The sequence below is a fragment of the Andrena cerasifolii genome, chromosome 8 (genome assembly GCF_050908995.1).
Source record: "Andrena cerasifolii isolate SP2316 chromosome 8, iyAndCera1_principal, whole genome shotgun sequence".
Classification (NCBI taxonomy): domain Eukaryota; kingdom Metazoa; phylum Arthropoda; class Insecta; order Hymenoptera; family Andrenidae; genus Andrena; species Andrena cerasifolii.
In genome coordinates, this window is record NC_135125.1 from 9139551 (window position 1) to 9156044 (window position 16494).

A 16494-nucleotide genomic window follows, 5' to 3' on the forward strand; every position below is an offset into this window, starting at 1 on the left:
AACGCGACTCGGATAGATTTTTAATGATACATGTGCATAAACTAAATAGGGATTGGCACCGCAGCCGCCAATTATCCAGCGCAGAGGCAGCCTTGGTGATAATTCGTCGCGCTGTGTCTCTAGACAGAGCGCCGAATTTATCAATATTTAAGCGGTCGGAAAGTTCTTGTGCGCGGTTCGAGGATCGTCCTCGGATTAATGAGACTTGTCGCCGACAGCTGAGTATGTCTCATCCTTACGGAGGATTTTCAGGCCCAAGCACGCAATCGAGGCGAAACAAACACGGTACAAAAATTCGATAGTCAATTTTCATTAATGCATCCCAAATTTTTGTTATTGTGTGATTTTTCGAAGTATACTGTCCACGTGCTCCATCACTGTGTTTTGTAGTCGTGAAATTTGATAATAGAAAATGTTTGTCTGCGTGCATTCGTGTATGCAGTTGCAGCCCTTAGATTACAGGAGACTATCAACGTTTGATTATATCGCTTAGTTTGATGCCGATAACTTCCTTTTACAACTCTGGATCTACATCTTCTGTTACGATTTGTGTTTAGGAGATAGAGTAGAAGCTTCTCAGTCCGAGGGTCCACGCTTCGAGCAGCATGGTCGCTCGCGAGGTGGTCACGGGAAGCCTACTTGGCTGCGGGGCAAAGAAATCGGGCTCTATTACAGAGACAAAGCAAAGGCGAAAGCTATGCAGGAAGAGTCTCGCGTCATTCAATTACCGCAGCACGTCCAACAGAAGATTCAACGTGTTTTGGCTAACTCTAAGGGGTTCTACGAGAAATTGTACAACAATGAGACCCAAAGAGAGGATTCTAGTAGCAGATTAGAAAACAAATATACGCATATTAATGACTCACAGTTCAAGAGGAAGTTTTTAAACATAGTGTCTGGTAACATACAAGAAAACCTTGCCAAAGCTTTGCTTGTTACACCAGGGATAGAGGCAAATAGCAAACTAGATCAGTCGTTGCTGGAAGACTATAAGTCGAAGGTAACTTTGCCAGATTATGGAAATATGATCAAATTTCGATTGAAGTTACCATCGTATCAAAAGAGATCGGAGATATTACAATTGATCAGAGAGAATCAAGTTGTTGTAATAAGCGGAGAAACCGGTAAGTTTGTAAATCGAATTAAATGTATTTAGCAATTTGTTGCCGCATATTTTCGGTACAGCTATTATACAGATCTATTTTAGGTTGTGGAAAAACTACCCAAATTGCCCAGTTCATACTTGACGATGAAATAGAACGTGGTAATGGTAGCACCGTTCGTATCGCCTGTACTCAACCGAGGAGAATATCAGCTATATCTGTTGCCGAAAGAGTTGCCGCTGAAAGAGCAGAAAGACTCGGTAGATCTGTTGGTTTTCAAATAAGACTCGAAAAGTACGTGGCTATTTTTCTGTAATTCTCTTGTGCCATGAAATATTATATTTGTTTCCTTTGTACGTAGAGTACTACCTAGAGACAGAGGAAGTATACTCTACTGTACTACCGGCGTGCTACTACAATTCATGCAAACTGATCCAGCTCTGAAAGAGTTCTCCCACATCATAATAGATGAAATCCACGAACGTTCGACGCAAAGTGATTTTATCCTTGCTTTGCTGAAACTAATTATTCCTAAAGTATGTTCAACAGAATCAGAATAATAAATACGTAAGGTCAATTAAACCGGCGTTTGCATAATCTCTGGGAAACAATTAATGTCGTAGAGACCGGATTTGAAAGTTCTTCTCATGAGTGCAACTCTTAATTCAGAAGCATTTTCGAGATATTACGATGATTGCCCAATGATTCATATCCCAGGTTTTACTTATCCAGTGGAAGAATTTTATTTAGAAGACATTTTATCATTCACGCAGTAAGTTATTCTCCTACTGCAGTCTTTGTTTAAAGCTGCTTGAACGGAAGAATCGTAGAATAAATCTACTTACAGATTTACGTTTCCACCGCCACCTCGGCCACCCCAAAATTACATGAAGCATACTAAAAAGTACAAGGACATTCAACACAAGAGGGATGAGTTCTCCGACGTTATAGAGCCATATGTACGACAACTTGTATCTGATGTGAGTATCGCGCTTGCACTTTTTCGTTTCCATTACTTCATTGAAAATTAAACAGTTCCGTTTCGACACAGAGGAAATATCCGAGACACGTGACTGATCAGTTGAGGAATCCCGCAAGTGAGGATCTGTCTCTTGACTTGATAGAAGAGGTGATTAGATACATCTGTAGCACGAAAGGTCCTGGGGCTATTTTAGTGTTTCTGCCTGGTATGATGGACATAGTAAAGCTAAATAAAATAATGATAGAAAATAAACACTACCCGCAAAGTGAGTACATTTAACGTAGCTCAGTAATTACAAGGATTGACACGCAAAATGATTGAAAACTACTCTGCTTGTAGACAAGTACGTTATTTATCCTCTACATTCTCGTATGCCAACGGTGGACCAAAAGCTTATATTTAATGAGCCGCCCGCAGGAATTCGGAAAATAATCATCTCAACTTCTATCGCGGAGACCTCGATAACTATCGAAGATGTAGTGTATGTCGTTAATTGCGGCAAAACTAAGCTCCTTAGGTTCGACGTGAATAAGAACATTCAGACTTTACTACCCGAGTGGGTGGCGTTAGCAAATTCCAAGCAAAGAAGGGGTAGAGCGGGCAGGTAAGACTAAATCAATTGTTATTCTAAAAGATCAACTTATTTAGTGCTCGCTATAATTGCCGTGTGTTATTGCTGCTAGAGTGAGACCTGGCTACTGCTACCATTTATATTCGAAAGCCAGAGAAATGACACTTGACCAATATCCATTGCCGGAGATGCTTAGAACTCGCTTGGAGGAAGTAATATTACAGATTAAAATTCTGCAACTAGGGAAAGCTAAGTCTTTCTTAGAAAGTGTTATGGACCCGCCAAATTTGAAAGCTATAGACTTATCACTGGATCTACTTAGAGTTCTTAATGCCCTGGACGATGACGAACATTTGACTCCTTTGGGATATCATTTGGCACAATTGCCCCTTGATCCGCGAACAGGTAATGTCTCTGCTTTTAAATAAAACACGTCTACTAATGGTTCCTTAATTTTACTCTCACTTTTATCAGGGAAGATGCTGATATGGGCAGCATTGTTTTCCTGCGTGGAACCGGTCTTCGCGATCGCAGCTAGTCTTACGTTTAAGGACGCGTTCTACAGCCCTCTCGGAAAGGAGGAACAGGCAAAGAAGAAGAAGCTTGAACTCAATATGAATCAATACAGCGATCACATTGCATTGGCCGAGGCATTAAAGCGATTCGAGACCTCGTACAAGGGGGGATACGCTGGCTATTTCTGTAGAGACTATTTCCTTTCTTTCAACACCCTCAAACTTCTATCCGAAATGAAAACTCAGTTTGCTCAGCATCTCTGTCGGATGAAGTTTTTGGAAACTGATAATCCGAGTGACAGGAACGCCAACAGGAACTCTAATAATACAGCCTTGGTAAAAGCGATAGTATGCGCTGGACTCTATCCAAACATTGCTGTTATTAGGTGCGTGGAGCTTTTAATGATTTGATTCTTTGATGGTACAAAGCATTTGTATTACTTGGTGGATTTTAGGAGAGTTACAAAGGCAGGGAGTATCGCGTGGACTCCAGAAGATGGTAAAGTTTGCATACATCCGTCGAGTGTAAACGATAAAGTCAACAACTTTCCCAGCCCGTACATTACGTATTTTACGAAGCAGCAATCAACGTCGGTATATTTGCACGACACCACATGCGTTACAGCTCCTGTTTTAGTATTCGCTGCTCCGAATATGTCTATAAGTACGAAGCATTCACGTGTCTTATTATCTGCATAATTTTACGTTAATTCGGACGCGTGTAATAATATTGCTCATTTTTTAGAGAAAGAGAAAGGGAATTATTTTATTACTTTAACGACTTCGCAAAATTTCCCTTGCGACTTACGAACAGCACAACTCATTCAGGTACATACGGTGAAGCTTTTGTAGAGGTGGACTTATATTTAAATTACATTCGTGTGCTTGCTTAATTTCAGAAATTACAGGAAGAATTTAATAATATGTTAGAGTACAAAATAACACATCCAGGAATAGTAGCCTGGGATAGTCGCGAAGGTGACATGCTAGAGTAAGCTGCCCCTGCTGTTTACAGGATTCTTCATTCTCCACTTTTACATTCAACGAGATATTTATATTTCCCTTGATTTCAGAGCAATTATGGATTTGGTCTGCCAAAAGGATGAGAAAATGGGATTTCCTAATGCTGGAGAGAGGAGAAATAACTTCGGCGATGACACTTAAATCCAATTTATTAATTTATTTTTTAAATAATGTACCTATCTTAGTCACTGCTTTAAAAGAACATAGAAATAGTTTCGCTGAATTGGACTTTCGCATTTCTTGAACTATTATAATAAAATAAATCGTCAAATATATATAAATGACGAAATTAAATGAGTATATAGTTCTTCTTACATTATAATCGTACTAGGTCAAAATGCAGATAAAAGTATTGCGAAATTTGTAACACAATTAGAGAGTAAAACTTTCAAGAAAAAGGAACTTTCTATTGGTTATAACGATCAAATGAAAAACAAACTAACAGCGATTTGTTCGACAACAAGTAATAACAATTCAACCTTGTATCCCGTGTTGCATAGCATACTGCATTCAGTATATTACAGCTGACGCTGAGCACGAAAAATCTGCCGCATATTTATAGAAGATTGCTCATTTTATGACATAACTTAGTGACGGTGCACAGACGCTTATATTAATATGTAAATTCTGGATTATCAAAGGTCAACGACCGACAGAGGAAACGCTATAATCGATCCTCCAGGCATTCTGTATCTCCTTTTGGTAAAAAAGAACCACTACGAATATAATAAATTTATGTTGCGATAATTTCCAACTCTTAATCCAACTAGAATATATGTATATACAACGTAGGTGGACTTTAATATTGACCCTCTAAATCAGCGTTTCCCAACTGGCGTTCCGTGATACGAAGTTTAGGGTTCCTCGAAAAGTTATCTTATACTAAAGTTCCTAATTTTTTTGTTTAACTTACAAATGATTTATTTCGGCGTTACAATCTTTCGTAATACAAAAAGAAAACTGTTGAGCTTGGAGGATCCGCCAAATTTGACCGAGTTTGCATGTTCCGTGGCGACATTTATTTGGAAAACGCTGATCTAAATATTACTTCATATTCAAACTTTCAAGTTATTCCTTCCCCCGTTAAGTGAAATTCATTCAAATGTGCTGCCTTAAGGTTGCGCGCAAGCGAGTGGCGGGAAAATGGAAAGAAGAATAGTTCGATGAAAAGTGAGCCCGAGTCGAGGTAGTTTGTAACCAGCGACGCGTTACAACAGACTCAACACCCTTCAAGATTCAAACCAGCTACCAACATCATCTTTTACAGCACGAAGTGCTGCTTCACTTAACTTCGCCGACAACCATCGACTCGAAGTAACAATCGAACCGATCCCATTTCTAGTCGCGATCTCTTCGCAGACCGGTCGAAGGCGGATCGTTACATTGCCATCGATCGGAGCAGCGCTCCGCCAAAGACGATCCATGCTGAATTTCGAGAGCGAGCCTCTTGCTCCCCACCCTGGCCGCGCGATCGCACGCCGTCAGTAAAAATGAGCCCGGGGTCTGGCACGAGCTGATAGCCGCCACGGATAGAAGTAAATAGGGGGAAGGGAAAGAGAACGAACGGGAAAAGAGGGAGGTCGGTGGTGGACAGGAGGGACGTTCCGGCAATACACAAGCGAGGCACGTAGTGTCCGATTCAGTCTGCATCCGACCGCCGCGAGTGTCGCGTCGCGCAGCCGTGGTCGAAACACCTACGGGGGGAAACAACGAGAGGCCCCCGGTCTCCGGTGCAAGTCAGTCGTGCGAGCGAGAGTGCGCGTGATACGGTACCACACACACCACCGAGGTTCCTCTTGTCGCGTGTACGGTCTCCCGTCCACCCCCTTCAAATTCTTCCATAACTCTCTCTTTTCGCCTGAGCCTCGGCACCAACGGGGCAGAGGGAAGGAAAGCCAGTGAAAAATCGGCAGCCGGGTTGCATCGGTGTTGGAGAGGCAGCGGGTCACTGAACGACCGTAGGAAGGTAGGAAGAGAAAGAGGGAGACAGAGAGAAAGAGAGAGAGAGAGGGGGAGAGATAGAGAGAGAAATTAAAAGAGTGACAGAGAGGGGTTCTCGTCGCGCGTATACATACGTATATACACGTGCGAAGGCAGAGGAGAGACGTGAAACACGCGCGTGCGCACCCGCGTATCGCACACACACACACACATATATATATATATATATACATATATATAATATATATATATACGGAGGGAGAGATAGAGAAGGAGAAAGGGGAAGAGAGAGAGATAGAGAGAGAGAGAGGGAAACGACGACACGGCGCAGGAAGAGGCAAGAGAGCCAGTGACACCGGGAGGGTCGGGTGTTCCTCGTGCAAAACCGCCACCGGAATATATGTCGTGAGTGTGCGGCCGAAGATCCGCGGATAGAGGCCGGCCGATAGTGCGTGCGGGGCTTTAAGGAGGGAAGGAAAAGGGAGAAAAAAAGACGCCAAGACTCTGGGTGAAAAGCAATGCGGGTTCATTGACTGCGCGCCGCGCAATGGCCGCATGCTCGTGGCCGGTGCACAGTGCATGTGTGACAGGAGCTACGGGGAGGACGACGCCGAGGACGACGGGGCCGAAGATACCGAAGATACCGGCTACGGCCAGCATCGAGCGCGAGACCTACTGAAGCTCGTCGCCGAGTCCCTGCGCGATCACGGGGAGCAACCTCGATCCGAGCCGCGATAACAACGAGAGGATCCCTTCGATCTCTTTCGCTTCTTCGGTGAGTAAAAACCTATCCACTTTTCCGACCGAGCTTTCTCCCTTTCCTGCCCCCGCCCACTTCGTTCCGCCGCTTTGAAATTCATAAAGTCGGGCCATTAACCTTTCACCGGCGCTCGAATCTCAGGTGGATCGATTCGAATTATTCTAGACCCGGTATTTCGAGTTTCGAAGCGCGTTAGGTTCATTCGCAATGACAGGGCGCTATCAGACCGACCTAATTTTGTTTTTGTTCCTCTCGCCACGGCGCTTAATAATTCGCCCCACTTTCGGCGTCGCTGCGAGCGTTCGCTTTAAATTTGAGTTTCAAATGCGACGACGAACATGGTTGGTGGGTATCAAGGGCGTAGGGTCGTTCACAGCGAACAGCGTTTCCCCGGTCGAAGGTTGTGTGCACGTCGCCGTCTGATTCTAGAGAAATATCTTGAGAGCTGCGTACCGTGTATCGCGATACCAAATGGGCGATATTTTTAAGTTCCCCTTTCCGAGGTTAGCGAAGAGGTGCGATCCTCTGGACATTTTTATCGGCAGCGAGAGAAATCGCGAGTGTGTAGTGCTCTACTTTGTCCCCGATGGTCTGGTAATCCGCTCGTAAGTGTATTGCCATTTCCAAGAAACTCGGCTGGCTGACGGTGCCCAGAAGCCAAGTTCAGTATGTAAACAAACCTTTCTACGCGTTTCCAGAGGCGTTCGCCGGGGAAAGGCCGTTGTTGTTGCACACCCGAGAGCGTTATTGAAGAACTTCGCGCGAGCCCCGGCGACATTATCGGGGCTCAGATGTTTTCTCGTTTTAAAATTAATTCCTTTACGCTCGAGGACGAACAACCGAAGGACGCGCGCGCCATTCTTGTGGTGACCTTATCACCAATATGCTGACCTTACCTACCGTGGGTATTATAAACATCGTATTCTCTTAATAATACTTAATCGGGCCGGTGGCCGCAGTGCAGCCAATCCTCTGCTTCCAAAAACCATCTAGCTCACCACGGTAGTTGCGAAGCAAACTGTACAATCGATGGCAGTCGATTGTTGGAAGTAAACAGCGACCCATTGAGCCTGGTTTCGCGGCAAGGCCAATCGTCGACGATATCGCTGAAGGGTGCACGCTCTTGGTGGCAGCGTTCGGGAAGAAAGATCCATTTCGTTGCCTTGCCTCGTCAAGTTTCTAATTTCATATCTAATCAACGAATTGTAGACTTTGCCACGAGCCGACAGCACCTTATCTGTCTGCTCTCTCTATTGCCATGGTTCGCTTCTCGAAATTCGGATAAACTACTTAAAATAGGGACAGATTGATAGTCGGAAATTCGGATAAGGATTGTGTAAACATGACATCAGAGGCTTTTTATAATCTTCGCTTTCGTTAGCAGGGCTGTACTCGTCGGGTGTAAAAGATCGCTATCGAGACTAATGGGAGCTAATTTATTCGCGATTACCATTTTCTACGAGCACTTTCGCGCGCGGAGGGGGATCCTTATTCTCTACGTTCGCGGTGTAGAGATGTTCGTTCGCAGAGTTCTACTGCATTGAATGTGGCCGCGATAAAAGATGGAGATATACGCCGGGATCGGCATACATATCTGATGCTCATAGTAGTCAGTCCAGAATGATTACGATACGCATATACGCTCGGTCGTCGGGTTATTTCAATTAAGTGTGTAGTTGATTTCTGAAGCACGAAAACACCGATTAGGTCGGAACGATTGTAGCGCTGAAAGGAACAGCTCTGCGCCTTGGAACAAATCCAACCGGCTGACTTGTGTATTCTAATCGAGTAAATCAGGATAAGTACGTGTTTTTGCCGCGCTCACGCGCCCGATTGCGAGGCAATTAGCCGGCGTGGAAGCAGAAAAATTAAGTCACACGACCGCCTGTAGTTACACTGTCAAACGGCCGTTTGCATTGTTTATGTAACGTTTCCTTTGCCCGTGCCAAATTAGTTTCTCTCCCGGTGCATTGTTATCCGCTTGCTCCCCCTTTCTCCCTTTCCCTCTCTCTCTCTCTCTCTCCATGCACTTAATTACACGACAATTAGTCTATTCAAGGGAACAGCGGCGATATCGCCTAAAGAATAACATTCTTTTAATCACCTACTTAGTAGCTCCTTCATAGTGGAACAAAATTAATATAATCATTTCGTTAACGTAGACTATCGGTGTTAAGTGCCGCCAATTATTTCAGGACAAATAGGGAAATAAATGATTTTATTTTTTTAAAAAAAAGCTAGTCCACTTTCACCTGAAATCGTCAATGAAATTTAAAAACATTAGATTCGTTGAGGAACGGGTTCGTTTAAACGAGGTGTCGGCAGATTCCTCGAAGCGTATTTATAAATACCAGATGCAACTGCGGCGATGATTGAAATTCGAAGTCGTAATCTCGTTTGTGGTTATCGAGCGCCCTCGTGTCCATTGATCTTACGGTTTAGTGGTCGAGATCGTTGCACTCGCGATGAGGTAATTGTTCTTAACTATCGCGCATCGCCGCTGACAGTACATGCTCTTATTAAGCCAATTTAAAAAATCCCGCCATTACGCCTGTTCCCTAACCCCAACTATCGATACCTGTTCCGCGCCGACGGAATCAATCGATCCTAAAATCGATGCACTCGCCTATTGCCAACCGTCGTTCCTCCCGTCTCGTCCGCGCCGCGTGAATCGCAACATTCTCACGGAAAGCAGCGCAAACAACATAAAGCCAATTCAATATGGCCACGGAAATCGTTCGCGTCCGTTTTTACGCGTCGCGCCGTCGATCGGTGTCCGCGCGCCGAAATTAACGGTACTGTTTACGCGCCCGAGCGCCATAACCTTCCTCAACGTTCTCGATTTCTCTCTCCGCTCTGTGGGGGCAGCCGATTCGACTCGGCATCGAGGTGACCCTAGCCACGTTACCGCTAATTTCACGTTCGAAGGTTGACACGCTTGACGAGACCCTGTCGGTACGGACGGGAAGAGCCACGGCGGCGGGGGGCGACGGGACGTGAGTGGAAGTTCGCTGGGCTTCGCGCGTGCAATTAAAACCGTGCTCGCCGATCAGTGTCCAGTGCGCCGAATTAACTAATTAGGAACGTTCCGTGCGCGTTATATCGCGGCCAGGAGATGCCCGGCGTATCGTGTACGCGCGCGCCACTCGTCCGTGACTAATGCTTAGCAGTTGGCGGGTGAAAATTGGCGCGATGTAAATATGGGACGAGTTCTCATGAGCGCCGCCGTATATCCGCTCGATTTACTTCGTCAGCTTCAAACGCGAACGTACGATCGTTGCACCCGAGAGGGCCCTCCCTGGCCGCCCGCCGTATTCGTTTCGGTGACCAATGCACGGGCGGGAGCGTGCATTAAACGGATAACAAATCTGGGCGATAAATAACGGGCAATCTAACGCGTAATGGCGGTGATTCTGCTGGCGCGGAGAATTCGGAAGCTGATCAACGGCAGCGTGCGGCGGACACCAATGTAAGCCCGTTCGATTTAAATAGGTGACCCATATATGTATTTCCGTGCCGCGTAATGGAACCGTTCCCTTCGCGGAAAAATCCTGGGGACGCCATTCAGTTGCACACCTACGAGGAAGTGGGGATAAAATGTTTCGTGGCAGTGGGAATTTTTCTTTCGCAGAATTTTGTATGGGCTTGGTGTTCGGAAATAAGTGACGGGCAGGGTTATGTTCGCTAGTAGCGGGGGAAGCTTGTTGAATGTATCTCGCGTCGTTGTTGATGCTTGCCAATATGGCGGCCGCGGAAAAGCGCGGGAACTCACTACGCATATGTCCGTGTATTTCGGATAAAATTTCTTTCCACGCTTTTTGTGGTAGTGATATAATACTTTGAAAGCGTTATCGTGCTACTTTTTATCAAACCACTGGTTTTAGTTAATTCAAATTCTACTTCAGAGAAACTAGAATATTGTAAATTTGCTCGTATCTAGATTTTAGAATCTAACTCCGTGATTTGACTTCCGAAATTTGACGAGCCCAGTTGCGCGACAAGTGGAAAGGCAAGTGTTATTTTTACACCGCGCGTTTTTTGTTCGCTCGAGCCGTTGTTACTTGCCTCGTCGCGGGAGAGCCGCTGTTTTCACGAGTAGAGAGGTTCGCTCTGTTTTTACTGGCCTCGTCGGTGGTAACGGATTACCTCCGCCAGACACGATTACCTTCGGCCAGTGGTAATAGACGATCATGAATGAACGCGATGCTGCGGCTAGACGCGCGCGGACCACGTATTCCCGGGCATTCTCCTCACAACCGGAATGCATTCTACGCGAATATCAGATATGCTCGTAATTCTAAACTTACAACCCGCTGGTCATCCATTAAAATTGTCCCCGTTTCCTCCGGCGAGCGTGTACCGTGGATCTGGTCTACCGTAAGCCTACGTCACGCTTGAAAATAGAGGCACTTGACATTGCCTTTCGCAACGCTTCATCCCAACTCTTTTCCTCCGCGGAACTTTGATCCTCGGCTGATAAGGGGGGATGGCTCGTTAACAGTAGGCAGCGGGACCGGGGTCAATTTCGCGGCAGATAAAATCAGATAAGGTGTACCTTTGATGCAACCAGTCTGAGAGAGAAAAGTCTTTGGAGTTTTGATCTTTTAAATTTTAAGGTGCTGATTAGGGTGTTTCGATTTTCCAGGGGTGCTATTTTCATGTAACTTTGCTCGCCCCCTTGGTTCTATTCATCCAAGCGAACGGTATGCCAAATTTTAGACAAGTTTAATAATATTTAGGGGTTGAACAGTTTTATCACTAGGATAGGTCTGCGGCGGTAGTAACGCTTTGACTTGGGAATATGATTACGGAGGAACTATTACATTTACAGCAAAAATTCTTATACGGAAATGTTACTTGCGTATCTGGTATTATTGAGTCACAACAGTTTCACTGTATGTCGAGTAATATCCAAGTTATTAATAAAAAATGAGAAGCGGAGTGTTGTAGCCCTAACGTTACAGTGTAAAGTGTTGCAACCGTTTCTGACCCCGGGTCGGTTGTAACACTGCATAGATTAATAAAACAATATTATTAGACCCCGACCATGCTTTTGAACTTCAATTATAAATTGTGAATAAAGAAAAAACACTTAAAAGTGCTAAGTAACCATCAGTATTACTTTAAAAAAGGTCAAATTACAGATTTAAAAAAAAGAAGCATCTACTTGCAAAGGGAGTATTTACATTACATTCATGAGTCAGTAAGAAGAAGTTACTTTAGGGTATCGAAAAGTTAAATACTGTTTATCATATGTTAATATCATATGTTTTGCCCATATTTTTCAATTATATATTTTGAGATATTAGCGTGCTTCATTCGCCCCCCGGTCTACCCTACATATTTTCGCTTTGTCCGGTTTTAAAAATGTGGGTAAAATAATAAAGTACATAATTCGTATAGGTGTGAACAATAATAATAATAATAAAATGCAAATTTATCTAAGTCTAAGTCTTCATTGAAGTTTAGTTACTTTTTTAAAGACTCGAGAACAAAACTAATTATCATTGAAACTCGTGTTTCCTTAGCCTACTACATATTATTCAGTGTGCAACCTCTAAATATTACTCAATCTACCAAAAAATTGCCAGATATTCTTTTCATATTAATAGGAATCAGGACACGAGCAAAGTAAAAGAAATGTAATATTTAAATTCAACCCTATAATATGAAACACCCTAGTGTTTATCCACCAAGGTGTTATACGTCCAAAGTCTCCTCGATAAACCATTCCCAAGGTCCCCAGGTATCTTGATCCCCAGAATCCTGAAAAGCCCCCTATTTATTTTCATTAAAACTACCGAACTCACGAAATCGCCCGCACCTTCTGTTCCAGGCAAGCGCCAGAGAAGCTTCCGTGCCGAAGCAAGGAGCTCCACTTCCGCGCCGCGAAATGGTCCCCGTCTAACGCAATCCCGCGTGCACTTTACCGAGGGGCTTCACCCGCGAAACGAGCTTGCCTGCCAAAGACAACCGGGGAGACTGTAAACATCGCGTGGCCGAGTACAAAAGCGGAGCTGCTCCGGCGAACCCCGCTTTCGCGAACTCGGAAGGAATCCTGTGGCCGCGCCGATTTCTCATACGGACTTAATGCTCGCGAACAGGCACGCGTATCTTGGCAAATCATCGTGGTCGGGTCGCGGGAACAGCTGGCGAAGATGTTCATACGCTGCTGACGAGCGGCAGCAGAGAGTGGATCGCCGCGACGGTGCGTCGTGGTCGTCGCCGTCGACGAGCTGGTCGATCGCGTCGGGCGTGATTAGACGGTGGGGCCGTAGTGAGGATATTCGCTCGCGTTTCACGTGGTCGTGCGTTGTTCAGCCAGTGGTTAGGCAGTGAGAGAGAGAGAGAGATAAGAGGGAGAGGCGGGCAGCTATAACCGGCAACCACACGGTGGACATGATTATTTCAAAGGATCTGTTCCTCTTTGGCGACCAAGATTACCTGCGCCTTCCCAGCAACGAGAAGCGCCAGCAACGGGCAATGGGCCGTGCGATCATCAATGCTCCCAGGTGAGTAACACTCTGCCGTTATCTTTATATATTGAATTATTGATTCCGCTGCGTGGCTCAGGTCTCCTTTATTACGGGGAATACTATTTAATATGATTAACACTATTCCTACCGATGCTTCACGTATACCTATTCCTACCGCGACCGGTCAAATGACCGGTCTTTAGCGCAACTTATATTCTTTAATATGGAATGAAGATAATAGCCAATTTGACTGTATAAAAATATAGTTTCTTTTATTCAGAAGTGTATCATGTACATTCGTATATTTGAGGAAGAGTCGTGAAGTTTAAAGGCGATTTAATTACGTTGTGTATAGGAAATTCTAATTGGAATTTTAAAAAAGGTCATTTGACCGGTCGTGGTAGGAATAGTGTTAACAAAGCGCCTTTGTGGGCCTCTTAGCACGAGGGCGCTAAGTTGCGCTGCTGAGGATGATTGGGGTGTTTGTGGTGGTTACGATACATGAGGTCATTATTGCCTGATTAAACTTTGTAATTTGCTTTTTCTCTGGGCAAACTTAATACTGAAAAGAAATTACATTAAGGGGCTGTTCCGGTCTAGAGCCCGTCAAAATAGGTGATATTTAGGAATTAATTGAAGGAGAACTACTACATATAATTTAATGGGACTTTTTGCATTGAATTAAGGATGTCTTAAACTATAGAAATATATTTTTTGTTTTGTAATTAATTCTTGTAGGCGGCACTGGGGAGTCGGTAAATTTGGGGCGTAAAAAAATTCATCCAAATCGGTGGAACCTGTAGCACCTAAACCATTGGTCTGAAGTAAAAAACAATGCTAGATTATTAAACGACACTTGAAGTTTGAAATCACTTTTTCCCCATATTTTTTGTCCTTTCAACGCCTTTAAAAATTATAAATTTTACTGGTCTACCCCCGAGGCAGAAGTATAATCTTCAAAATAAAAAAGGTTTCAGTCGAATCGGGTACTAACTTTTGGAGACACAGGTTTCACCGATTTTGAGAACACTGTTTCGTGAAAAACGCGTTTAAAGTTTTACGCGAGTGCCGAGTGGCCTGGTGTTACCCATGCATTTGCCGCTACTCAAATTTTACGAATTTCAGAAAATCCTTCTAAACACATATTCCTAAAACGTTGAACATTCAAAAAATGAAATAAAAAAAAAAATAGATTTTTAGTCCGAAACCTCCCCTTAAGGTACGAACTTCAATAATTTCTTAGCTAATCAAGAGGAAGGATATTCTGTGGAATTTTTAAATTTCTTGCGACTAAGAGTCTTAATCGCGCCACTTAAAAAAATGAGCCACTAATGAAAGGGATGATATTGCATAGAAATTTATTTTTGAAAAGAGAAATTAATATTTCTGCGGAATTCTGAGTTTAAATATTGAACGAGGCATCGTCAACTAGTTTAAAAAAAAAACTATATTAGAGATAACTGTTCTCTATTGAAATTTTGAAACGGTATTAAATTATATATACCACAAAAAAAGATTAATAAAATTACCCCAAGTCGCCGTAAAAAATTTATCCTTAAATCCCCAGCAAAACCTTCGCGCGTTCTAATTAAAAATTGCGGAGAAATACCCAAGAATCCGAACGCGGGGGTCCCTTTTCTTCGACCATCGAATCCGAGTGGTTTCTTTCAGCAAGAGTGTCGGGTACAAAGGGAAAAGCAAGAAATCACGACGGCAATTAACGTCGTCTGTGCGCGCACGGCCGTTAAATCCCTTATCGCGACTGATAGTCGCTCTGTTTCGAAAGAACCCCGAGGCGAGACACGCCGCTGGCCCCCTTATCGTTCGCCTCGTAAAAAGAAATATCACCGCCGGCCAACGCGAGTCGCGGCGCGGCGGAATTAGCGACAACCGTCCGCATTGCAATAACATTCGCGACCTTCCTTCCCCGTGTCACGAAATTCAATTATTTCGCGTTGCCGTTCGATCCGGCGACCTTCTTCGCGCCTCGAAATCGCCGATACCCTCTCGTTGGTCGTTGCACCGTGTCGCCTCTCTTTATCGACCGCCACCGTTCAACAACGTTATTTGTGCCCGCGACTGTTTATTCGCGGCGAGATTCAACGAACGCCGCGTATAGTTATTTGCGCACGTGTTTGTTTGATCGTGTCTCGTCTTTGTTCTGTCTCTTCATCGGCGGGTCAACAATGACGAACATGTTCATTAAGCCATCGGCTTTCCCCCTTTGCTGCGCATTGTCGTTGAAAAATAGACTGGCGCGTCTCTGATTTACGTTCAGACGTGGTGCTTAGGTACGCTCTTCAAAATCCTTTCTACATCTCGGCAGCTCTTTGCGACGCTTATGATCGTGTTACGCTTCGTAGCGATCTTTCAATAGTTTGATAGAGTTCAGTAGCGAAGCCACGAATTCACGGTGATTTCATAGCGAAAGCAACACCAGATTTATGTACATCATTCCCAGTACCGCTCTCAAATAGGTGACTTCTAAACCCGAAGCTACAGAACTCGCAAATTCCGCAGCTTCCCATAGGGAGCATTCTCGACTAACGAGACCCTTGCTTTTCATCCTCGTACCCAGCACCTTCCCGTTGGTGTTGGAAACGAAAGCGGAACTCGTCGCGGGATATCGCCGAGGTTCGCGGAAATGATAAATCGCGTTCCAGCCCTCTTCGAGCCTGTCCCTATTGGGATCTTCGTTTCGAAAGCGTTTCGAGGTATCGATTACCTTTCCACGGGTCTCGAAGCCTGGTTCGCTCCGCGAGGCCCCGAAATGGAGACGTGGACGGGCCGCGAGAAAACCGCGGTGCAGTTTCGTGCTCCCCGCGCGATGGATTCCTGGAAGATGAAAAATCGTCCGCGCCAAGACCTCAGAGTCTGTGATGATTGGTAGCTGGTTTATCGGTGTGAACGCACCGGGCAATCCTGCTATCGTCGGGCGTCTTAGCAAACTGTAAACAAACCGCGAAAGCACCGCGAGTCGCGTTATCGCCGAGCCTCGCGGATGTGGGCCCGCTGGTGCTCGATTCTTTCGAGAATCACGCCCGTAAATCAAGCTCGCGCGCTTTTGTTTTACGTACAAACCCCGCGGCTGATAACTTTCCCTTTATCTGCTGCGCGTTATCA

The 16494-nt window shown here is 44.7% G+C and overlaps 2 protein-coding genes across 2 annotated transcripts in view; both read left to right on the forward strand.

The window, feature by feature from the left end:
* The first annotated feature begins 49 nt into the window (after positions 1 to 49).
* Positions 50 to 4592, forward strand: LOC143371931 (ATP-dependent DNA/RNA helicase DHX36). Its single transcript, XM_076817598.1, has 14 exons — positions 50 to 285; positions 558 to 1124; positions 1208 to 1397; positions 1465 to 1639; positions 1727 to 1875; positions 1951 to 2083; positions 2155 to 2350; positions 2425 to 2689; positions 2769 to 3061; positions 3131 to 3557; positions 3627 to 3835; positions 3917 to 3999; positions 4071 to 4162; positions 4245 to 4592. Exons 1-14 carry the CDS (start codon positions 225 to 227, stop codon positions 4333 to 4335), a joined length of 2931 nt encoding a protein of 976 aa, XP_076673713.1. The 5' UTR covers positions 50 to 224; the 3' UTR covers positions 4336 to 4592.
* Positions 4593 to 6418: 1826 nt separating this feature from the next.
* Positions 6419 to 16494, forward strand: part of E23 (ABC transporter G family member E23) — a 140219-nt gene continuing 130143 nt past the window's right edge. Inside the window, exons 1-2 of the mRNA XM_076817636.1 lie at positions 6419 to 6910; positions 12732 to 13407. Of these exons, the coding sequence (XP_076673751.1) occupies positions 13295 to 13407 (113 nt within the window). The 5' untranslated portion in view covers positions 6419 to 6910; positions 12732 to 13294. The remainder of the gene's footprint in view (positions 6911 to 12731; positions 13408 to 16494) is intronic.